The sequence below is a fragment of the Anneissia japonica genome, unplaced genomic scaffold, assembly GCF_011630105.1.
Source record: "Anneissia japonica isolate Jap-2015-1 unplaced genomic scaffold, ASM1163010v1 scaffold256_len832006_cov191, whole genome shotgun sequence".
In the NCBI taxonomy this organism is placed as follows: Eukaryota; Metazoa; Echinodermata; class Crinoidea; order Comatulida; family Comatulidae; genus Anneissia; species Anneissia japonica.
In genome coordinates, this window is record NW_022691310.1 from 784,860 (window position 1) to 810,883 (window position 26,024).

The following is a 26,024-nucleotide window of genomic DNA, read 5'->3' on the forward strand; positions in this document are numbered from 1 at the left end:
TTCAGATTTTTGTCATAAACTTCTTTCAACCTTGTGTTTACTGTTGTGTAGTTAAATGTATATACCCAGTGAGTGATGAGAGAGATAATGAAAGTGCTGATGGGATGCAACTGGCTGAACTGAGGTATATTAAACATTTATTTGTTTCACCTTATTGGATTCATGAATTGCTTTACTTTTATTCATTAATTCAGTCCATATTATCAAGGTCTTCAAGCAGATAAACAAAAATCAACAGGCATGGCAAGAAATACTGATTAATGTTATTTATTTACACTGCATGCAAATAAAAACATTTGAAATTTTACATCAGCCTCAATGTGTTCTTATTTTTTAAGTAATTCAGCCTTAGTTTTCTTTTAAAATGTACATTTTTTTAATTATAGAAAAAACAGACAAAAAAAAAGCGATTCCAAATAGAATCAAAATATATTATATACTTACAGGAATTTCCTGTCTCATTCAAAGTCAATGAACATTACGTCTTGCCCTTCCTACTATTATGCATATGTAGGCCTAGATAAGTAATACAATACACATTCAGTACAGCACGGTCGACTTTGGCTTAAAAAAACTACGGTATGACAGTCGACAGAAGACGGGAAATGCAATTTACTACCTCTAAAATCTTACAACTATTACCAATGTATTTTATTTAAAGGCTGGTATACTTCTATTATATTGAAATATTCCACTAAAACCGGAGAACTTTCGTCCAAATTGCTACACATTGTCACTTTCCTCGCGACATTGTTTACATTAGTTACCGAGTTTACAAGAACGTTTGTGATTGGCTAATAGCGTCTCATCAATGCTTAACATGTATAGTAAGTATGCTGTGATTGGGTACTACTTTCGTGAACGACATTATTTTTTCGAAGATAAATTCTCATTTTTGGTTACAGTTTCCCCAAATTAACGATTGCCGACGATTATATTATGTTTCAATAAAATAGTATTGACATTTTTGTGCGAATGCCAAGTAGCGCGGATCGGTGGGTCACAGAATTCGTAAACTAAGCCGATTTTGGAGCCTCAACCCACGGTCTACTTAAGCAACACTTAACTACTTTTGGTGAAAGACTATCCCCCTTCGGACACCATCCCGGTTTCTAGGTTTCTAGGTTTCAGAGCTATTTTATTGTTTTACTACCGACATAACCAATTGCAAGTTAAACCATGGAGGAAATGTCTTAATATATTTCCTCCATGGTAAACTAATCAGATTCTCACTCCTTGCTACAATACAAAGCAGTATGCTTAACTGCAGCCTAACGATCGCTGGCATATTCAGAGAGGCCTATGTATTAACTGTTCCCTGATATTATAGGCCTATATGAAGTCAACAAGCGCTAACAATACAAGTAAAAGCATATTTTTTTGATACAAATAATGTTTAATGGAAATCGAAATGCATTGATATTATAATAAATAATATTACGTAATTCCAGAAGCATACCAAATAAAAAATTAAATCATGAGAAAATTAACCATATCAAATTGAAATTGAAATTATCTAGGATTATGAAGGCTGTGATAATATTATTGTCGACAATAATAATAATAATAATAATAATAATAATAATATTAATAATAATATTATTATTATATATGATAATACAAAAATACTATATAACTAATATGCAAGGTTTATCACTTATCAGGGGCGGATTTAGAGGGGACCGGGTCGGCCTCGCCCCCCCCCCGAAATTATAAAAAAAAAAAAAAGAAAAAAGAAAGAAAGGAAAAAAATGATCGCCCAAAAGGCCTCAGAGGTTATTTCGGGCGTCTAGAACACAGATATTTCGTGGGGGCATGCCCCCGGACACCCGGGGTATTGTTATCTTAATCGGCCCTACTTTCGACCCCCCTCCCCCTTATACTGTACTGTACTGTGTATGTGCGATCCATTATTTTTCTGTTATGACCCAGGGTAAGACAGTAAGTTGAAGGAAAAAATTATCGAATTTTTGTTACCGTGAGGTTTTGACATGTTTTTCCCAAAAGTTAAAAATCTCTTCTTTGATTATTATGTATCATTCCAATAAATTGTATGATCATCCATTCCTTAGTTTTTGCATTATCGTGATACAAACAGACCACAGTGAATACATACCTCCTTCTAGCGATCCCTTCCATTATTTTTTAGTTACAACATTACATTTACATACAAAATGTGGTTATGCCCGACTTTTGCTAATAACACATGCACTCAAATTTAGAGGATGGGCTCAAGAGCAATCGTGGGTTGAAATATATACAAAATTGTTATTTACTTTGTGGTATTATTATTACAGTAATGCTATTTAAACTATTCCCCTTCTAGAATCTTCAAATATCATATAATGGATAAGTCATGGGTAGAATTAATATCTCACTAAGGCTAGACAATTTCAATTTGCTATTGGTAATGAAACGCTTTAAAAAAACACTTAAAAAATGAAAGAGATTGTCACCATACTATCTGAAACGGTCATACCCTTTACGCTTGACCTAAGACAAACAAGCCTATCCCTATTCCAACCAGATCTTGGAGTGGCACTAGAAATTTAAAATCCTACAAAAAAAATTTACATTGAAATCCCTACGTTGATTTTGCGATCCCTACGCTGACACTACCAATATTAAACTTACCATTTTTTTTTAATTTACTAAATGACCCAATTGAAATGTATTCCACCTTTGTGCCACCTCAGTTCATTCCCTGACAAATTTACAGCAACCTAAGTAAGAATAACATTTACTGTAAGCCGGCCCTAATTACATATACTACCCAAAGTTCTACGCAAGTGTGTGTTTAAAATTAGCAAACCTATCTTTAATGTTTGAATTGTGCATTAAAAACATAGGCATATAGGCCTATAAATAAAACGATTGATTGAGCTTCAAAGAGGCTTCGCCCAATATTAAATACTAAAAAAATACTATTTATTTTTTGTCAGACATTATTCACACCTCAGACACAACATATTTTGCCCTCGGGGCCCCATAACTCATCGTTACGCCACTGCTAAAGTTCATTTTGAAGCCTCTAGAGTCTACGCAATGGAAAGCAACAAATGCTATCCCTGTACCCAAGCAACAACCTTCTCCTATTGTTAAGCTCCGCCTGATGTTTTTTTTTTGTTTTTTTTTTTTCATTAAGGGGCAGCTCTCGAATAATGGAGAGTATTATATACCCAGTGTGTAATAAAGCACTTCGAAAAACAATCCGTTTAAATACAATGTATACAGTGTTACAATGAATAAATAACACAATGTAAGACACAGGTATTTCTTTATAAACGTTTACGATGATCCGACCTTTGATAGGCCCAGCCTACAGAAATACGTGAAATAAACATGGGAACGGCCATAGAAAGCGCCACGCCAATATTTTTTCTAAGCAGTGCTCTCGAATCTCCAATCAGCTTATGCTTTGCATGATTTTCTTGAAGCTGTTCTATTTTTCTCAATTCTGACTTGCTAACTTCACTGTTACAGCTTAAGTCATAAATAATAGAACAAAAAGATCGAAGCTAGGCTACGTGGCAACAAACAAGGACTAAACACGCCATAATTACAATTGGTCCAATATGATAAAAGCATTACTTTTCTATACGTGGCAACAAACAACATTTAGTCTACGTGTCACGTAACACATCTGAGCTGATGATCATTCAGTATTCAGGCTGTATATAAGCAATTGTTTGGGCAGTAATTGTTTCTAGTTAGCACTGATGATGCCTGGGGAAACAGAAGAAATGTGTTTACAAATAAACGAAATTTGTGTCCTACTTTTCATGATTTAAGCTGTAACGGTGAAGTTAGAAATTCGGAATTGAGAAAGTTAGAAGAGCTACCGTACTCAAGAAATCATGCAAAGCAGAAGCTGATTTGAATTTTCTCAACACTGCTATAATAATATTAATCAAACCAGATGCAACTATTTCGAATATAAATCAAGATCAAGAAATCAAAATCAAGCCGTTAACACTGTTAAATTATAATAAATCATCAAAGAAATGTAACCACTGTATTTACCTTTCAAACAAAAAATCGGAATATGTGGATGATCGATTCTAAAGCCTAGAATGTCTCGTTCGCTAATCAAACCGAGGTGGGGTTTGTGACAAAAGAGGTTCAAGTTACTACTCATTTTCTGTGTTATGTGCAGTGAACTCTTCATTGAGCAGATGACACAATTTTCATTATGGACGTTCTATTCTCTCAGGAATATCAATTACCCTGTACAGAACTGTACTGGAACACTCCTTGCTACAATAAAAAGCAGTAGGCTTAACTGAAGCCAACGATCGCTGAAATATTTAGATAGGTCATGTATTATATATGAACTCAACAACTATAACATCCCCACACACTTGCCGCATGGCCATATCGTTAACCCTTCAAGTTCCTCTTTTGAAGTCTAAAGGTTCGTCAAAAACAACTAAGAAAAAAACTGGGCTTTTGTTAGTGATTCCATGTTGGCTTTATAAACTTGTGACCAATACCTGGAAGTATGGATTACCCCGGTATTCTTAAAACGAACTTTAGTCGTAGTTGGAGTTAAAACTCAACTAAAATGATACCTCTGGAGGCCAATTTTTTTACTCAGTCTAGGGTCAGGCTATATTTCGTCGACTTCAAAATGTGAAAGTAACCTGATTTGCTATAGGTATGCGATAGTTACGTGATTTGCACGATATCCTTACGTTGCGGTCACGTAGCTTCACCGTAACAACAAAGATGGCACCGCCCTCGCTCGGGCTCAACTATAATATTTCTCCAAAGAAAGCGAAATTTCTCTAACGATTAAGATACGGTAGTTATTATTATAGAAAATCAATTAATCGAATGATTATCTATTATGAATTATGAGGAAATATGTTTTTGAACGGCAGACGGCGGCTTAATATTTATCCGCGTTACCGGATCTCTAAATACGAGTTCTTTTCATTAGTTTGATAGTCGTTGCATGCCAGCCGTCTTCAGCTGGATTAAAACTAGAACTTGACAAATAAAAGTTAAAGTTGCAAACTAAGACTAAATGAAGTTCTAGTTTAAAGTTCGACTAAAGTTCGTTGTAAGAATACGGGCGATAGTGATTTCTTAAATAACCGTCTTTAATCTGTGCAATACAACGACAAAGTGTCCAATTATGACTCGAGCCTACTAATCTAACCGGTAAAGCTCCAAATCAAATTATGATCAATAATGCAACTTGTTCAAATACAATAGGACATACACAATATATATGTTGATGATAAAACCTGTTTGGGAAAGTAGAGGATAATCATAGGCAGTTGCAACTTGATCTCAATCAACTATCTGAGTAATGTTAATTATTTAACTTCATTTATCACAACTTGGCTCTACGTGTTGACTCAGAAAATGGCCCGATAGGTGGAGTTATATGTAGGTAGACAAAACATAACAGTTTCAGTGAGACTAACAAATTAATAATACATTTAGCAAAGTTAACGTTTTGTTGGAACGATACTTGTTTTGGTTTACTGCAGGTAACGAGAGGTATTCTTGTCCGACTGTGGACTTTGGCAGTGGAGGTGTCCGTTATATTAAGATATATTCATATATATTAAGACCTTTTTTTAAAACAAAATATGAAGTAAACCATTTAAACTTTTCACACAATGAAAATCAATCAATTATAATTTTTTTCCCTACTGAATACATATTATTTTTCTTCCTATTATATCTTCCCTTCAACTTATCTAATCAGCTTTCTGTTTTTAATCTTCAAAACTGTTTTTATGAAATTGAATCATGCATGTCATATAACTTGTTAAAACCTAATCCTAAGAAGAATTGCATTTATGATATTTCACTCAAAATTTACTTTATTACCGAATCATTTTCCATCGCTTAAACAAAATACAGTTGAAATTAAATCTGCAACATTAGTTCGTAATGTCGGTGTGATATTGGAACAATCCCTCATTTTTTTAGCAGCATATCAGTTGTATCTGCAAATCATATAATTACTATCTTCGAAATATCACCGAATCAGAGAGTACCTTGACAAAAAATCAGCTTCGGCTGCCCTCTTCTCTTTACGGGCTTCAAAAATACAAAATTCTGCAGCTCGTGTATGTACGCTTACGCAACGCCGTCATCATATTACTCTCATGATCCTGGCCCTTCATTGGCTCCCCGTTAAACAACGAATTGTTTTCAAGATCCTTGTTTTAACGTATAAAGCATAATAATACACACTGTATAAACAATTAAATTCGTAACTGCTATTAGTAATTGTTGAATATTTGGATTTTGTTGTTTCTATAGTCCGCAACTGCGATGCTTCTTTGATCGCATGGCCATATTGTTAACCCTTCGAGTTCTTCTGTTGACCTAATGATTCTTTTAAGATCCTTTCCTGTATTGTTACAAACGCTCAGCTCTGAGGTGCTTGCAACGATTATGTTGTTGTCCTTGTCAGTTAAGATTGAACGAGGGTGGTATATTTCTCCTTTCAGAAGTTGTTTCAAAGGAAATCCACCACTTGTTAATAATAGCAATCTACTATTTCCATAATCAGCCACTAATATGTTCCCTTCTTTAGTGATTACGACATCATGAGGTCTCTCCATATGATGCAAGTTAGTGCTGCCCTGACATCCAACAATTTTAACTAACTCACGATTACGTAGATGATAGATGAATATACAGTGCGCTTTTCTGTCTGCAACATATATAAGTTCGTTCGGTTTTGATTCGTCCATTGTTAGTCCGTATGGTTCTCTTAACCCATTCCACTGTAAGGTATCATTCTTATTGGAAGTGGAATGCACAAGAACACACGTTTTTCCCCCATCACTTATCAACAAGTCACCACTTTGTTTAATACAATACATTCTATTTACTTTAGTACCTTTGGGCAAAAATATTCTATCTTCATATATCCCACATAATTGAAACCGGACAACTTCGTTGCTACAGCCTGCGACGAATATGTATTCACCACTAATTGCAATATCCATTACCCTTGTTTTCTGATGCCATATATACGGCTCGATGTCTGGAAAATTAGTCATTGTCGCCAATCTTCCTGGAACTACTCTTATGTGAACAGGTGATCCCCGTATTTGCTTTCCCTCGGCATAAACATTAACATATGCTACACCTACATTTTTACTATAGCACTTGGCAATATAATCGTTACCATTTATCTTTTGAACCACCACATCAACAATGGCTCCTGTGGAATGTTTAAGACTGGCTTTAAGTGGCTTGGAATCCATCACACAATGGTTTTGAATAATTTTCACTTTACATATTTGCCCCGGCGTAACAGTGAAAGGGTCACTAGATGCGATTTCAAAATTGTCCTCCCGCCCAGAAGTGACGTCTTCCTTTCTTACCGGTACCTTTGCTTTAGTTTTCATGGCGATGAAGCGGTTCTCATTATCATCATCATGATCATCTCTATAAGTAGCATCATTATCAGGATCATCATCAACAACATCATCACCATTATTATCAACACCTCCATCATTATCATCTAATACCGCAATCGCTTTATCGCATGCTTTCACTGCTGCTGCTTCATCGCTTCTGTTTTTCAAAAAAGGGTCGTCGTTGGTTTTAATGACACCGATTCCCTTCTCTCTCAAGGCGAAAAGTTGTGTCCTTTCTTTACAAACAGTTACATCACTATTGCCTTGTTGTTTTATATCTGGCAGGTTTTCAATGTGTTTCTTTATTTTTACAATTGCTTTATCGCATGATTCCATGGCTGTAGCTGCATCGCTCTTCATTAGCTGTGAAATAAAATTTTGTGTTCTTGTTACTTTTTTCAGAAGAGTCATTAGTTCATTATCCTGACTTTCAATTGTGCGTTTCTTCTGCTCAAAAATAAAATCCGCATTTTCTTTCAATTTTATACCGTGTTCGTTGACAATTTCTATAGCTTCTTCTACCAATTGGTCAATTTCTTGTTCACACATAGCCTTATGTTTAGTTAATGTTTCGAGACAAAGTTTGAGAGTTTTCTGGCTATTCTCTATTTTATTTATGAAGTTTGCAACTGCCGGTTCAATTTTAGCAGCCTTTTGTTTGAATTTATCGAATGCTTCAGATATATCAATATAATGATGGCTGCCATCTTTATTTTGATGTTTAATAATAGTGCAGTGAATGCATATAGCGGTCTCGCATTTCGTACAATAATAATTCAGAGGTTCTTCGTGTTCAGGGCATAACGCTGGGTGGAGAGATGAAAACTGCTGCAATGTCATCGTCTTGATGTCTTTCATGGGATGTAATGTGTGGCTAACGAGTGCTGGTAAAATCTTATGTTGTTGAACACAAACGGAGCATAAGGAAATTCTGCATTGTTGGCAATAAAATTCTGTGTTGGTTTGTTGGCAACAAAAGCACTTTGTGTTTCCTGCATTCTCTACTTTCTCAAAACAATCCAGCATATTATTTACAAATATGTTAGGATAAAGCTTTTGTAGCCCACCCTCAGGAATCATCTGGGATTGTCTGCATGTTGGGCACACTAATTGTCCTTGTTTTTTCACCCAGTTTTGAAGGCAACCCAAACAGAATGTATGAAGACAGCTTAACGACTTCGGCTGTTGTAACCTCTCAAAACAAATTGCACATTCCAGAGCAATTTTTATATCTTCCAGAAAATCATTCATTGTCAGCCTGTAAAAATAATTGAGGAAATGGCTTTTCAATTGCAAATATAGTGATCACACGGACGACGTACGCATGCTGGCCCATTGTGAGCAATAAAATAATATTATATTATTCATTGTCCGTAGTAAAGTTACGTAACACGCCACCGTGCTGCTGGGATTGAATATTCAACAATAGTCCTATAGGCTTGTGGTGGTTACACCCACAGTACAAAAGTAATGACAAATTCAGTACGATAATAAGAAAGGCAGGGCAAAACATCATTCCTATCAAATCTTCTGACGAAATCGCTGTTGCTTGGAGATCGGATCGATATTAGCCGCTATGCGCAGTTCGGTGGTCTAGTGGTTAACACACCAGGCTAGTTATCTTGAGGTCGTGGGTTTGAATCCCGTTCGAATCACTTGCGGGATTTTTCGCAAGTTTTAGGAGCGTACTGAGAATTCAGTAGTATATGATAACACGTCAGACAGTGCAAAACAATAATAACAAATAAAAATAATTAAATCTGGTTTTTTTTATATAAGTTATTCTGTGCTGCCTAATATTATTCTATTATTTGTTGTATCTTTTGATTATCTATTGAATAACTTTTCGAATGTTTTCTGGTTTTCTGTTTATTTTTTTGCTTTTTTTTTTTTTTTATACAATTGTAATATTCAAATATGTGCAACATTAGAGCGTGCGTAGTTTTTTTTCACACAGCTTTGTTGTTGGTCTAATGTTGAGTATTTGAAAAGAGCATCAATTCTAGTAAAATAGTATGACACAAACTCCAAGTATCGAAATGCACGCCATCGTCTCGGGATTCAATATTTCGACATTAATTATGTCATCATCAGGAAGTAAAACGTACCAGGCAGACAAAGTAATGTACAATCAACGCAACAATCGAGATATCCTATGTGGACTTAATCAACACACTAAATATATACACTATTTTTGTTGTAGGCCTATTAAAAGACAGAAAATTTGTTGAATACTAAATTTGTAAACCAATAAATTTATAACAACTGAAATATCAAAATAAGTTACATACAACGACAAACAATGGCCAGACCACTGTAAAATTATGGGCTTAAACTAACTTTAACAAAAAATTAATCGTATAGTGAGAATTCACAAAACAGATTTGACAGACACTGTTTGAATAGAGGTAAAATATTTTATTTGTTTATTATATTTATTTCAAACAATCGCCAACGAAACGTTTTGTTCCCACTCACAGGCGAAAATTGCAAAAATATCTAAAATATAATATCACAAGGTATTAAAAAAATATTTTTTAAATATACGGTTTAGTCTAATATGATCTGTCAAGTCTTTGTTAGAAATAAGTAAAGTAAACTTTTCTCCCATTTGAACATAATACAATCATAATGACAAAGCATTAAAAAAGTGTAATTTGAACCTCAATCTCTTTATATTGAGGCCATAAATTATAAATTTAATTATAATAAAAATAACCATAACAAAACAAAAAAACAACCATAACACCAACAACAAATAGTAGTACAGTAAGTAATAATAAATAATGCTGTCTAAAGATACTTTAAGTTTTATTGAATTATATTTCCCGATGGTGATTCTACCAGCGAAGCTGTTCGTCACAAAAAAATACTGAACTTTATACACAAATGTGATGCTAACATTAGTCCTATTTCCAAAAATAATAATATGTAATGTTTGGGGATTTGTATAGCGCATAATAATGGTCCCTAATGAGCCTCATAATTAATCATAATCTTTGAAAAAAGAAAGCTGACAGTAATCAACTACACATTATTTTGCTGATAATGTCATTGCTTGCGTAAAATATATTAATGGTTCGACAAATGAACTTAACTGTAGCCGCAAGACACAACATATCACAAATAATTTTAATGCTTGGCATAAGGGTATACATTTTAATTATACAGAGGCTAATAGAGGTAAAAGCACATGTCCGAATGATGAACAGAATAATAAAGTTAAAGGTAAAATCCATAACATAACTCAGTATTGATTTAGGCTTCGAAAATATCATAATTTTAGGTGTTAATTACAATTTTGGTTTGACAGACGACACCCACCTTATGAGCTTCATCAATGGCTGTGGCGAGCAAATTTAGGATATTGTACTTGTAGATGCCCGAAAATAGCACTCTCATACTTTGCAAATACGGTACGGTATTCATTATATCTCAATTTAACATTTAGGAGTTTAATATTAGACATCAAAATATTTTAACACATGTGGAGTGGTTTGATCCAGTTTATAAGGTATAAACGCAGAGATGTTATAATTATTTTTAAAAATTTGTTTAAGGGTTTACATGGCGAAGTAGCAATAATAATAAACTGTTGTGGTATAGAAGGTTCTCATAAAACAAAAACTGTTGCTTTTTGTGGTAAAGTAGATAATTCTGAAAAAAAATTGTTGTTGTTGAGAGTTTCGAAGTTCGATTGAGTTGCTTCAATCGTCATCAGGCCCGGAATTTACAAATCTCAGCTTAAAAAATGTCTTTAAGTCAAAAAAGACAATTGACGTTTTAATTCTAAGCAATTTTTAAGCTAAGCAATATTGATAAAACTGACAAAAAATGGACTTAGCTAAGCCTAAATATTTTTAATAGAAACAATACTTATTATTATACTTACGGTGGTAGTACTACTTTGTCTCCTTTGTTATACATACATGATACTAAATTACTTGAACTAACAATTCGCCTAGGCCTGTACCTACGAATACAGAAGAGAACCGGTTTGTTCTGGTTTATGCTGAATAGTTTGAACTATCATTAGAGCATTATCGATTGAGGGGCATAATAATAATAATAATAATAAGACATAGTGGAATGCATAATAATAATAAGACATGCGCGTTATTCTGCAAAAACACGCGCGTCACCATAGTAACTCTACATAGCGAGTTTAACCAATTATTTCCTAAAATTAAAAGGTTCTTTCTAAATTACGGTGAGAAGACAGCATCCTTCTCTTTTGATGGAACCTCATATTATTCCAAAAATAGTGAAAATGTAGCAGTTAAAATTCCTCCTTGCTACTACACATTGGGTCCCACTAGCAAGATTAGAAACACATTTCTCTTAAAACACCTATTTTCTATTTAAACATTTGTATATAATTTAGACCTAATACTGTATGTATTTAATGTGTGTGTATTGCCTCATGGTGGAATGATGATTGCCTAGGCTTATATACAGTACTTATAAAATTTGATGCGTCTAAAAAGCCTTAATTGAATAAATATTAATTATTAATATTAATATTAATTAAATATCAGATCCTACATCCTATTTTTTATTGGGCTTGAATTTGTTCCGCATAGTAATTGCATCAGGCTTTTACTCTTACACATATATATTGAATAATTATTTTTGAGGTGGGCTTATATTACGTTTCTTCTAAAACATTATCGACATTGTAAATATTGACAATGCAGCTGCTGAACATTTGTTACCTCACGCCTTGATATGGATAACTCATTGTTGTATGGACTTACACACGAACAAATCCAACGGCTTTCAACTTATTCAAAATGTTGCTCCACGTTCAGCTACCAAGTCACCGAAGTATGTACTCACATATAACAAATATAGTACTCTGAAAACACTACTGGCTTCCAGTACAACATCGCATTGTCTTTAAAATATTATTAATTGTTTTTAAATGTATAATGGTATGGCTCCCAACTATGTTGCTGACATGATTCGGCCTTATATGTTCCTGGTCGTAACTGTTTCTACATCAACCAAAGTCACATCACTCATATGGGGATAGAGCTTTTAGTATTGCAGCTCCACGTCTTTGGAATGCTTTGCCTTGTTCGGTCAAACATATTAGGACTATAATTATTGTATTTAACATAACTTTAAAATTGCATCACGGAGGCGTATAGAGAACCGTGATGTTCCTCTGTTGAATTTATATTACATACAAAAAAAAAACAAAAACAAAAAAAGAAACTTAAAAAAAAACAAATAAAAAAAAACATGATAAACATTACACCACTTTTCCCTGTGAACGCAATGTTGCTCCTTTTGCATTGCACGGTAGTGGAGTCCTGGGCTTAACCTGGGGTGGAAGGTGCTGATGCTCAACATACTGCTTTATGAGTATCTTCGCATACTTATATGGGAAGCAACAATGCCTCGGTGGGAAAATTGATATACGGATTCGGCTCTAAATTCTTCTGGGAATTAATCTGCATTTTTTTAAATTTTTTGGTGAAATTGACACTGCACATTGAGCACCATTGGTGAAGATGTACGCATTACAAATCTTATTATTATTATTATCGTCATCGTCATCGTCATCGTCATCGTCATCGTCATCATCATCATCATCATCATCATCATCATCATTATAAATAATCAGCCGATTCTACCTAAGTGATCAGTTTCGGTGACAATAAAATGCTGATACACTTCTAAACTGGTAATAATAATTTATTGGCTCTCTTTCAAAGCAGAGGAACACTCTTACACACAGGAGAGGTTCGACCATACAACAGAACAAAAGTTAAAGATAAAATTCATTTAAAAAAAAAAATAATAGTAATGAAAAATCCAAATCCAATTAAGATAATATTATTATAAAATTAAAAGCTTAACTAAAAAGAAAAGAAAAAAGAAAATAATAATTATAATAATATAATAAAGTAAATAAAAATAGATCAATAAATAAATAAAAACAAGCACATAATATAATAAATACAATGTGAAGTAAATGTAAAAACATACAATCAATACACATTATAAGTACAGTTAATGTCTATTTATAAAATCATGTAGAAAGAAGTAAAAAAATATCATAAACTATTAACATTATTATCAGGGCCATTTAAAACATGTGTTCGTTTTTCCCATGCATCTTTTAGATATTCTTTAATACATGTTTCAAAAATTAACTGGTGACAGCACCAGTCATCAATCATCTATTATCAGGTATGGTGACGGCATCATGAATGGTGATGTCACCGAAACTGATACTTATCAGATCTATTAGGTAGAGTCGGGTGAAATAATAGGCTTTTTGGGAATTGCTGTATTCGAATCACATTACCTCTTGAATAAACAACCAGGGGCATTAATTTTCCCTACATTTATAAGCGCCTCGTACCCCAAATGACTTATTATTTCTAATGGAAGCAACATCTTTCTTAGCAAAACCTCACCAACGTTTTACTTGAAATAAATAATAAATGTAACGATAATACTGTAATATTAATAATATACTGTATATGAATAATAATATACAGTATCATCATCATCATCCTTATCATTATTATTATCTCAAATTTAAATTCAAATTCAAAAATACATTTATTGACCAAATTAAACTACAGAGTTTAAACAAAATAAAATCGAATCAATTAAAACAAAGGAATAAATAGAAAGCAATTTGGTCGAGAGACTACATAGAAACCTCAAATGGCTTGTCTCTGTAATCCATCTTTAAGAAAATACTAAGAGCAGCAAAATAAAAGCATTCATAAAACACAGATCAAAAATAAGTAAACATTCATTGTTGTACATATAATTATGTAAATACAAGAAGAACCAAAAGCAAAATGTTTAAATTCTGGTTAAGTTCTGCTTCACATGGTTTCTTTGAGCAAATGTTTAATTTTTGCTTTTAAGTTACATAATGTGCCACATGTTTATAATGCATTTAATACGTTTACCAGTTCATTCCATTTGTTTAGTCCATTAAATGTTATAAAATGTTGAATAAATGTTAACCTAAATTTGGGAGGTAAAAAGTAATATTTCACAGAGATTATATTTCATATCCTCTTCATTTTGAACGTTTTCATCAAATAAACCAAGCATTCTTTTTGGGCAACAGTTTTTCCCTAGCTTACACATAAAACACACTATAGGCCTATTCATCTTATTAATATTAAAAACATCAAGAATTCTAAGTTCAGCAAACTATGGCAAAGCACTTTCTTTAAAGTGTGATGAGGTAATTAATCGAGCAGCATGTTTCTGATGTTTGTGGATACAGTAGTATCTAAATTACTTTTAGAATACTTTCCCAAATAATGTTGTCATATTGCATATAAGGTAAGATCAGTGCGCTACAAATATTGAGGATGATTCGAGAAGGGAAATATGACTTTGCTTACCAGTTGCTTTTGAGATTTTCAGGGAAATATTGTTGATATGATCCTTCCAGCATAGATGTTCCTTTAATATAATACCTAGCAACATAACATTATCCTTTCGTTCCACTGGTCACTGATTTCGAGATTAACGGAATTACTTTCAACTTTCTTTTGCGTGGTACAAAATATTACATACATTGTCTTACTTATATTTAAGAGAAGTTTATTGCATTTCAACCACTCGGTGAGTTTACATCATGCATAATTTCAGGACCTCACTCAGTTTGAATAAAGGACATAATACATCGTGTAGCATAGCACTCAACATTCATTAAGAGCTATGCTACACGATGTATTTACCTTTCTTTGATGATTTATATACTGTATATATATATATATACTGTATATATATACACATCTAGATGTGTATAAGAGACAGCTACTACACATTGGGTCCCACTAGCAAGATTAGAAACACATTTCTCTTAAAACACCTATTTTCTATTTAAACATTTGTATATAATTACAGTACTCCATAAATGCATTTTGATTGGTATATTTCAGTGGCGGTGAGGCATCGATTGCTAAATGCCTCACTACATTCATCTTTGGAATGTGTATGATGTGCCAGAAAACAACACCTGAGATGACTACCGATGCTACAGTAGGTGCCAATACTAATTTCAACCACCCAATCTAATTTCTAAATTAATTCAGCATGCATCAGCCCAAACCTCTCCTCAACAGGAAAACCCCAAAGCCCATCCAGATGAATGAGTGCTCATGTCAACCGTCAGTGGGGAATAAGTTTGTGGAAAGCAATCAAACACACAGACTTATAGTACCCACTTCAGTAGTACCCACAAGTGAATCCCTTCCTCATCAATCGGAATTCATGATCATTTCCTCAACTTCTATCAATGAATGCCTTATTTCAAAACAAACAAGATTTATTTATTGACCAAAAAACAGCATGCATGGAATTTTTTGGCCTAGGCATCCAACACACTACGCTGCAAAAATACTTTACACAACAAAGCCTAGACCACAGCAGTTCTCAATTCCAATGGCTTCTTTTCACCCGCGACATCACATCCGCGACATCACATCCGCGACATCACATCCGCGACTTCAACCGAACAAAAAATGTGTGCTAGGATCATTGACCTAGGCTGTGTATCACATGCATCAACAAAACAGATAAGAATTTACGAAGAAGACTTTAAAAAACAAGAGGTGCAAGACTTTTTTAAAAGATGCTGGCCAGAGTTAGCTCCAGACTTCCTTACAGGAGATAAGATTGAGACCAAGGCAACTGACATCTATGCACTTGGAGCTATGTTTAAAGAAATCAGCAGCGGACTGCTGCTACCTGAGCTTAACATATTGGGTCATGAAATAACATCAAGTGACCCAAGCCTAAGATCATGCGCTGAAGATGTTCTTGAAAAAGTAAATTATTAATTGCATCAGTTTCGAAATGGCTGTTATTGGATATGGACAATTTTATTTCCAATAACTTTCCACTATTAACAGATATTTCATCGAAAGGGACAATTAACAACTACTGTATGTCATTTTATAGTCCAAAATTTGATATACAAATTTGTTTTAAATAAATGGTCGAAAATTATTTGTATTAATACAAGTTCACATACAGTAGATTTTTAGCAATGTTTTAGGGAAATAAACATATTTTATCTCTGCTTATGTTTTACTATTTTATATATCTTTTTATTAGTTAATAAACAACAAATTTTAAAAATGAAATTAATAAAAGAATTGAAAGAAAACTTCAACAAAGATACATTATTTAATATAAATTTAATTATGAATAAATAATGTTTTTAAATTTGAAAAGGCTTCAAATGGTATGGAAACTTCTTATGACATTAAACACATCAATAAAAACAATTGAAAAAACAGTAATTAAAATATTAATATAAAACTGTAGTTCCTTGTCACCTAAACAACTTTTGTTTGTCCATCTGTCCTCCACTGAGTCGCCCATTTTTCACTAATCTCTATTTCTTCTCTGTACAGTTTCTCCTCCCTATGCAGATTATCTTGATCAAGTTCTTCATGGCTCGGATGCCACAGCCCTGCTATAATCCGCTCCATGTTAATACTATACACAGTATGCGAGGGCAGTGTTTTCTTATACATCTATCAATAAATTAAAAAAAAAACATTGATAAAGATGTTTCAATAAAGATAAAAATATAAAAATTTCTAAGGGTAGCAATAATGATAAAATATATAATATGAAGAACACAAATGTGGGAGACATTGAAGCGGTGAATCTCAAGTGCTGTGACCATTTGTGTGCGCGTGCATTTAAGGTGAGAAGCCCAATGTTGAATATGTATGCAACGAAATAGCCACCACAGTGGCACAACTGTACGAAAACTCTCATCATTTATCTTGTTTCAAAGCCATAGCTAAATAAAATCTGTATGCTGAAAGTTTTTAATTTGGTGGTTGAGCATCCAAATACAGTATGTATAGTACTTCACTATTCTTATTAGAACCTTATATTGATACATTTGGTATTGTTGTATACTTTATGAATAGGCTTATAAATGCATAAGCTGACAGTACAGAATTTATGAGTAAACATCTTTTTAATAATGTTTGGTTCACACCAGAGTTTTAATATCCAGATTGTGAGAACGCCCAATCGGTTAGCGCTAAAATTTACCAGAAAGTGAATAGTCTATCGGTTAGCAAGCGCTATCAGTTTAGTGAGTGCGTTTCAGTAACACGTACACATTTCCAATTACATATTGGACAGTGATCCAACCCGTGATCTTTTTGATACCTGGATCAGGGATTTTCTTCAATGAACGCAAGCGTATGTTATTTATCTGGAACCTGCTAACCGTTATATGGTGTGTGTGTGAACATAGCCAGATACACTTTAAGTGCTTCACTGGTTAATCTGTATATCTATTTCTTTCAACTTTCTTTATTCTGGATGGCAATTAGTTGATTATTTACAGCCTCTTAGATTACTGTACCTTAAGAGTGTCTTGCAGATCATAGAGTGACATGGGTCTACGAGGTGGCTGTGTTCCACTGATTGCTGCCTGCATCACAGACTGAGCCTCAGCTTTTTCCACTGAAGGCTGTTTGCCGGGGATCTGACCGTGAACTGGATCAACTGTTGTTGGCATGCTGGAATTAATATTAACTACAGTACTGGCCAGAATTATCACAAAAATCACAACGCATTTTACCCGTTGCTGTTGCGTTGCGTTCGCGTTGAATTGCGTTGCATTCACGTTGCGTTGAAATGAACGTTGAAAGTTTGTTGTTTATTTAACGAAATCGTGTCCGTGTGTCAGCGACGGTGATGTTACAATGATTATCAATAAACAACATCGATTAATTTTGGAGACCAATGTATTGTTAAGATATATATATATTATACAGAGTAGGAATCTTCCAACATTTATCATTATAGTGTTCTTTTGGTGCATTCGCTAGGCTAGGCTAGATAGGTTAAGATTAGGCCAGCCTAGGCCTAGTTTACAACAAGTGATGTCGAATGTAGAGTAGGTCTACTGTATTGATATTAATTATTACAAACGGCCTAGCTGAGCACCCTAGATGTGTATAAGAGACAGGTATTATTATTTTCAATTTCGTATTAACTAGCCTATGCACAATAATTATATACAGTACCTTTTCCCCTTTCAATAGATCGGCCTATCATTAATCAGAATACAGTGCCAATCCAGTGCATACATGTCAACAACAACAACAGAGACCTGGATGAAACATTTTTAGGTTGCGTTTTAACGTGGTACAGTATTTACTAAATTTATGCATAAAATAAAGTATTACAAAATAGGATATTCCTTTTCTATAATAGTGTAAATATATTCGAGTTTCTACTGAGTTTTCTTAAAAACTAATATGTATAGGCCTATGCCTGTGCGTTATTTGCGTAGTGCTATTTGTTTTAATGTACTTTAAATACTTTGTAATGTATTTCATGTATTCAATATTATTACAATAAATGATATCTGACTCTGTATCTTTCTTTCAAATCAAGACCATCCATGCCGCGTAAATGATTTATTAACATTACTATTACCATTTCAACGATTTACAAACGCCGTCGATAGACGGATTTAATTTAAACAAAAGTGCAAGAAAGAAGTACAGTGTAGTGTCTTAATTGATGCCAATCGTGCAATCGAAAAAAATAAATATTATACAAGTAAACAGATAAAAACTGATATGTGCTACACTGTGGATAGACGGGAGATTATATAATTTATTTATACCCATTTGCTATGTGATATTGATATTATTCTCATAATTCAGTAATTTATGTGATTCATATTATTTACAGAAAAGGTTTATCAAATTAATTAACAGTTACTGTAAACACTATTTGGAAGTTGTATGTGTGGATCGCACTGAATAACACTAAAACAATATGTCAATACAATTGAATACAAAGCATTAATACAGGGCGTGCCCCCGCAAAATGTTTGTGTTTTAGACGCCCGAAAATAACATCGTCGTTTTGAGCGATTTTTTTTCCATATTCTTCCTTTTCTTTTTTTTTTTCTTTCTTTTTATTTTACCTTCCAAAAGGGGCGGGATGTGGGGGAGGGGGGCCGGCTGGTCCTCCTGGAGAAATACCATGATGAAACCAGATCTTTCAATTACTTTAAAATAAAATTTGCAGAATGACTAATAGACTACCAAACGTCATTACACAGTGAAGTATAAACACACAGCGTATGATTCTGATACCACCAAAATGTCAATGACCCTGTTGACTGGAGGACCTGGTTCAGATCGCGCAAATTCCGACGTGTTATTTTTTTTCGTTGTAGCGATGACTAGAAGTCTGTGCCGTCACAAGGCTGGTATTTGTGACGTTGTTGTTGAACCTCTTGAATTTTATATTAATATTACCTGGCTATGGATGGGCGTTTTTTTTTTTGTTTTTTTTTCTGAATGTTGGTTAAAACACAACGGTAAATTACATGGATACGGAACGGGGCAGTGTTGACATGTACTGTATTATAAGGTTGACCTAAAGACACATTTGTCTAGCTGGGCATAGGCCTAGGCTATGCGGCACTAATCCTAAAATTAGGCCTAGATATAATAGAGTTATTTGAGGAGATATATTGGTGAGTCATTTTGCTATTTTTATTTTCTGCTTTTTTTTTGTTTTTCTGTTATTTAATTGAGTGGAGTATCCACATTTACGTCGAACACCTTTCCTTTTCAATGTCGTCACAATCAAAAATAGACCTGGGCCTTCAACTCGTCTCCAATCTTCACTTAATCACATTATTTCTTTACTACAATTATGTAAGTGGCTGTTTATTTAGAAACTGTTAACGCCTATTTATTTACTGTACAAACTGTTAATACAACACTTTGCGTTGAATTCTTAATAAACAATTTCTAATGAGGTGAACATTTTCAACGCCAACGACAATGCGTTGTCAACGCCAACGCGCTCTCAAGGAAAACGCAACGGGTTGAATGCGTTTAAAATTTGGGATAATTCTGGCCAGTACTGTATGTATAAATATATTTAGTTTATATCGTTTATTGTCAAATTATATTTGATAAAAAATAAAGAAGCCTAATAAAAAATAATATTGTCTGTTTGATAGAAAAGGATATCTTAGTCTCTCTAAAACAAGTCAATTAAAGTAAAACACAACTTACGTTGTAGCCCAGTTGCTCTGGTCACGTGTTCTTGTTCTAATGGGTGGTACATGAGTAAGTGTGCCTATTGCATGTCGAAAGTTCCCATGTCGTACCTGATAACCACTCCTTAAGCAGAATGCTTGCGTTAAAATGTCTTTTAATATTTGCTGTAGAATCAGAATAACAATAATTCTTAAAACCTTTATATCATTTTATATCAAAAAAATACACTTGTGAATTACAGGATGGAACACCACAAATGATGACATTGCCACCACCGCACCGACAACCCCCTCCCAAGGTCATGAAAAAGAACATGGGTAAATAAACGGCTGCCATAGAGCTTTGCTCCTTTGTGAAAGCTAAATATGCTTTCCAGAGAGCAGTAATGGAACAATAGCCTTAAGATCAATACATGTGATGTGATTGATATTCAATCCAATCCAAACTTACACTTTGGTCGCTATGCAACAAAGATGAAGAAGTGCTTGAAAATAAGAAAACAAAGGGAGAAACAGTACAGAGGAAAAGGAAAAAGCAGAACAGAAAAACAGATAAAAGAGAAGCAAAGGCAGAAAGAAAACTGGGAAATTTTAGTATTTTATTACAATAACTTTGAGATGTCCCAGTAGCACTCACCTCTGCAGCATGTACCATCATTGAAACAGTATCATCCTCAATTTGATCTAGACCAAATTCCCAGGCAGTTACAAACATCCGTCCATGTAACATGCTGGGGTCTGGAAGAAGTCTGCTGCCGGCACAGAAACTTAACTGCTCCCCATCTTGCAAGGCCCTTGGTTCAATCGATGGTGCTTCTGGCAGAGGGTCTATTGGTACGAACCGATGCTATAAGGTAATTCAATGTTGATATTTCTGTTATAAGATATACATATCAACAGGTAGTTCTAGAATGTAATAAATGGACTGTAAATTTCTGTGTCATTCTTGTAATATAAAACAAACATGGATTTAAATCCAGTAATTCAAACTTAGATTATTATGGTATATTAAAATAATACTAAAACAATTACCAAACATCAAACAATTGGTAATGGTAAACACATAAAAAATACTGATATTAAAAATATAGGAATATTTCACAGCAGAATGTTTCAAATTTTAACATTTCTAAATACTGTATTATTTTTTGCTCTGATTTTCCAATTGAATGCTTTAACCCTTTCTTGTCTGACCCAAACAATCACATACCAACATCAATCATGCTCTTTTACTAGGTGCAGCCATTATATTTTACATTGAACTTTGACCCAATATGTCAAAATGCTAATTATTAATACATAAGTTGATGTTCAGGGCAGCAAAGCACAGAGGTGATTATAATTGGATATTTGAACGTCCAAAGACTAAATTTGATGGTAAATTGGGTCTATATATGATAAAATAAAAATGTATACCTACATCTAAGGACAATTTAACTGATTGACGGCGCTTTTTCACTGGTTTGCTTTCCTTCTTTGCCACCTTGATTGGTGGTGGGTGTACAACTGTGCTCACTTCCTTGACTGTTTCTAAACAATAATAATAATAATAATAATAATAATAATAATTAAAAACACATTTTTGTAATTGTGTATTTTGTAAATCAATCACCATAATCTATATTTCATTTCAATATAATGGTACTCCAATACATTGAAAGATTTAAGTTATAGTAATTGAAACTTGGTATAAAAGAAAATGTATGTATAAGCAATTAGTTTAGTTGGAACTCATGCACCAGATGGAAATTATTGAATACATTAATATAGACAAGTAGTAGAAAAATGTTACAATGATGGTGTCACAACTGACTTTCAATATATTGGATATATTCCTCACTTCTAAACATACCTGTTGCAGAGGTCAGGCTTTGACATTTTGCTAAAATTGCTACCAAGAACTCATTGTGATACTGAACTGTAGATACAAATATATGAGAGTTTTATGTGTTAATTGAATATATTTATTACAACTTCATAAACAAATTAAATCAGGTTTACAAAATACAAAAACAATAATTGTCCACTCTTTAAAAAAATTTAAAAGTATACTGAACTGAAATTTGTACAATTTTTATAATAAACATGAAATATAACATTACCAACCATTGTCACCTTTTAGCAGTCTCCTAGCTTCATTATCAAATTCCTCCTTTGTTACCTAATAAAAGGATATTCAGACATATGAGTTTTAAGCATAGATTATTTATTATTAATGTTTTATAGATTTAGTTATTGATAAAGTGAAAGAATTAAGTATTTTTTGTCCTACCTTTTGCCGAAACCAGAGCTTCATGTTGGTCCAATACCTACATAGATAAAGATAACAAAAGAAAATTACAAGTTACAATAAGTAACTCCACAGTGGAGGGGTGGTAGGGAGATGCTGGCACAGCCCCATAATTTTTTTTTTTCAAAATTGGAGAAAAAAAAGAAATATTCAAAGTCTGAGAGTGTGACTTCCAGCCATCTAGAGGTGCCATAATCATAAATTTTCCCAACCTCCATCTGTGAATGTCTTTGGTAGCCTCTATTTCAAATTCCTGGAACCACCACCGACCCTAACATAAAATCATAGGTTTGATTAATACCAGCTTGAAAATGAAGTAACGCTTTTCGAACTTGAAAAATAAAACCAGAGTAGAATATATATTCCCCAAACATTGGCATTTGTTAAGGGTTGAATTTGGAAGTGGGTAGCATTATTAGTAGGCAACTTCACAGAGGCAGGCTTTGCAGGGGAGAATTTATGGGTGCTAAAATTACTGGCACATAAGCTAGAGTAACAACAGCTGTGGGGTGGAGAAAATACATGCCATCCCAACACGATGGCGTGTATTTCAATACTTGGAGTACTGTGTGTATCAGGGGTTTAGCCAGAAAAACGAAATGGGCTGTCCAAAATATGCTTTAGTTAATATAAAGAATTTGCAAAAGGTAAACCAGGCCCAACTAGGCTAGGCCAGACTGAGTAGGGCAAGCCGTCACGGTATAAGTGGCTGTCCTAAATAATTGTTGTCCGTCCACTAGCTACAGTAATCCCTTGGTGTGTATTATATACTTTCTTTCTTATTGAAGTCTACTATAATGCAGAAAATACATATAATTCTTTTTCTCCCTGATGAATTGTGGTTTTTCTCCCACGCCCACCCCATTGACATATTGTGGTTTTTCACCCCACCCCGTCCTCCGCGACGGTTGGTGCCACCTAGTAGCCGGTCATATTTTTGTCTGATCGATCGGCAAGCCTGTTTTTTGCAATCTTTAGTACAGTCAGTCCTCAATGAATGGATTGATGGATGTATTTGGTCGGTGTAAACATAAAAAATAACCCAAAAAATTCTCAGCCTGAAGAAGACTACCTCTAGTGGGGTCCTTCTGGTGGTGATTGGGCAGTTTACACCGACAAAATCCCCTACTCTGTTCCGAAGAGTGTACTGCATTATTTAATGTGCACATGGACCAAATGGACTAAATCCACATAGGGCACTATCTTAACTTGCATTTCAGCCTACCAGCTGAAACAAGGAGCGCAGCAATGGGAATTGAACCAGGAACCAAGATATCTCCACGATCAGCGTGACCACTGCTTGAGTATTTACCCAAGATCTTGAGTATTTTGACTTGGTCTTGGGTTCTTGGGTATTCCGTTCAAATCCTTGGGTATTTTATTTTTACTAAGAAAATGAAATATTTTTGTCATAGAGGAAGAATTAAGAAGTAACAAAGTATATTTCAGTCCATTCAAGTATAGCAAAATTCAACGAAGTGCACATAGCATTTTTAATTGACATTTAATTGCTATAAACATGGGTTCAGAATTGTTTATTTGTGATTTGAGTTGCCATTGATCTTACCTAATTAATGCATTACATAATAAAACTTGATCACTGATCTACTGATAACACTGGCCGACTGAGGGCGTATTTTTCTATCTGTATTATCACCTCATGAATATTAATTTAATTAACACAAACAATTACAATAAAAAATTGGTTTATAAATTGAACTAAAAGGGAAACTATACATGCGAGAAACACATATTTTCAAATCTTAATGCATTTTCAGGAAGCTTGGGTAATTTTGGGTAATTTTTGCTGAATCTTGGGTAATTTCGACCCAGTCATTATTTGGGTATATAAAAAATTGTGAGTGGTCACGCTGGGTATATCAAAAATTGTGAGTGGTCACGCTGTCCACGATCAGCACACACACACAGGCTACCACCAGTTTAGCTGACTGAGCTAAACTGCTCCCTTGAATCTCAATACGTTCTTGTCTCATCACTTCAATTACAGACGATCGAGCCAAAGACGATAGGGCCCAGTTTCAAAGTGACCCGATTGTCCAGAAAATGGGCCCGATAGTCTGGAAATGGACCCCATCGTCAGGCTGTAGGCAAAATAATTTCAGCCCATGACTGTCGTTTGTATGTGGTGATTGATGCTTGATAGGGCTGGCCTGGCCTAGCCAAAATAAATTTATAAAATTTTTGGTTGGGATACCTAGTCCTAGGCCAAAGCTTGATAGGCCTAGGCCCCTATACATTAACAAAATAAATTGATAATAATAACATAAATAGGCCCTGGGCGTCAGGCCTATATTTTTCGTGATTCATTCTTTGACACTAGCGTTATAGATAAGTGGAAAAGCTGCCTGAACATGTTGTCAATTGCACATCACTAAACACATTCAAAGCACACTACGATCGACACATTTGTAATATATGAGACACGACACGAGTTTTAAACTTTGCCTCCTATAATTATTAAAGGTAGTAAGATATCACTAAAGGTAAGATATAATTTTAATTACGATTCTTAACAATATCTGTTTAATTAATAAATTTAGAACGCAATAATGTATCATAATGAAAGTGGGCCTATATAGTCCACTATAAGTGGACCCAATAGTCTTTACGTAGGCTCTAATGTCTGGAACAGATCGTCTGTCACTCATCACCATGATTCACGATGCCGGGCCTCTATAGAGACTAGGCCTATGTCTAGGTCCTAGGCCGGTCAGGTGCTAGTTTCTTAAAAGATAAAACAATATTTAGTGTAATTTTTTTAAATAAAAAATAGACATACTGTTTAACGTCATCTCCAAGAACATTAGTTAGTTGCTTCCGAGCCTTTTTCAGCTCAGAAAACCCAGCCATGAAGCTAGTTTGTGAGTCACCTCACAGAAGGTCTAGGCCCTAGGCCTAGGTTAGTTTGATCAGCTTCGATTCGTGTTGATTCGTGCAAATGCTGTCTGCTTAATTTGTTGGCTAGGCTGTTCGCGAGCGAGCAATCGGCCATGGAACGCCAAAAGTATGGAACGCCAAAAAGACAAAATACAAGTGGCAGCAGTGCAAATCTGAGAGTCAGCAGTGCAAAACTGAGTCAGCAGTGCAAAACACAGAGTCAGCAGTGCAAAACCTAGCCTGGGTTCCAGGCCCTAATTTTAGGTTACTCACTCTTTATTGCACTTAGTGCGCGCCATACCTAATTTAATTGGCGTCCCATACTCGATTTCTTTTTTTTCGAATTAGGGCCTGGGCAAACGATTCATGCGTGCAATTT

At 34.3% G+C, this 26,024-nt stretch overlaps 3 protein-coding genes across 6 annotated transcripts in view; all 3 read right to left on the reverse strand.

The window, feature by feature from the left end:
• Nucleotides 1–501, reverse strand: part of LOC117100022 (tripartite motif-containing protein 2-like) — a 7,704-nt gene extending 7,203 nt beyond the window's left edge. The window contains exon 1 of the mRNA XM_033239569.1: nucleotides 445–501. The gene's annotated coding sequence lies outside the window, so the exon portion shown is untranslated. The remainder of the gene's footprint in view (nucleotides 1–444) is intronic.
• Nucleotides 502–2,268: 1,767 nt separating this feature from the next.
• Nucleotides 2,269–11,394, reverse strand: LOC117100021. The gene is made up of 2 exons (XM_033239568.1): nucleotides 11,290–11,394; nucleotides 2,269–8,655 (listed from the first exon to the last, which is right to left on the reverse strand). The coding sequence occupies exons 1-2, from the start codon at nucleotides 11,322–11,324 to the stop codon at nucleotides 6,246–6,248; spliced, it is 2,445 nt and encodes an 814-aa protein (XP_033095459.1). The 5' UTR covers nucleotides 11,325–11,394; the 3' UTR covers nucleotides 2,269–6,245.
• A 5,175-nt stretch (nucleotides 11,395–16,569) lies between these two features.
• On the reverse strand, nucleotides 16,570–25,738 carry LOC117100023 (transcriptional adapter 1-like). Of its 4 annotated transcripts, none has more exons than XM_033239573.1 (9): nucleotides 25,548–25,738; nucleotides 22,730–22,766; nucleotides 22,573–22,618; nucleotides 22,310–22,375; nucleotides 21,878–21,981; nucleotides 21,095–21,304; nucleotides 20,474–20,622; nucleotides 17,785–17,941; nucleotides 16,570–16,930 (listed from the first exon to the last, which is right to left on the reverse strand). In XM_033239573.1, the coding sequence occupies exons 1-9, from the start codon at nucleotides 25,616–25,618 to the stop codon at nucleotides 16,730–16,732; spliced, it is 1,041 nt and encodes a 346-aa protein (XP_033095464.1). In that variant the 5' UTR covers nucleotides 25,619–25,738; the 3' UTR covers nucleotides 16,570–16,729. The 4 variants fall into 4 exon arrangements, with proteins under 4 accessions (XP_033095464.1, XP_033095463.1, XP_033095462.1 ...); XM_033239572.1 differs by having other exon boundaries at nucleotides 21,878–21,987; nucleotides 25,548–25,737; XM_033239571.1 differs by having other exon boundaries at nucleotides 22,564–22,618; nucleotides 25,548–25,737.
• Between the last annotated feature and the right edge of the window lie 286 nt (nucleotides 25,739–26,024).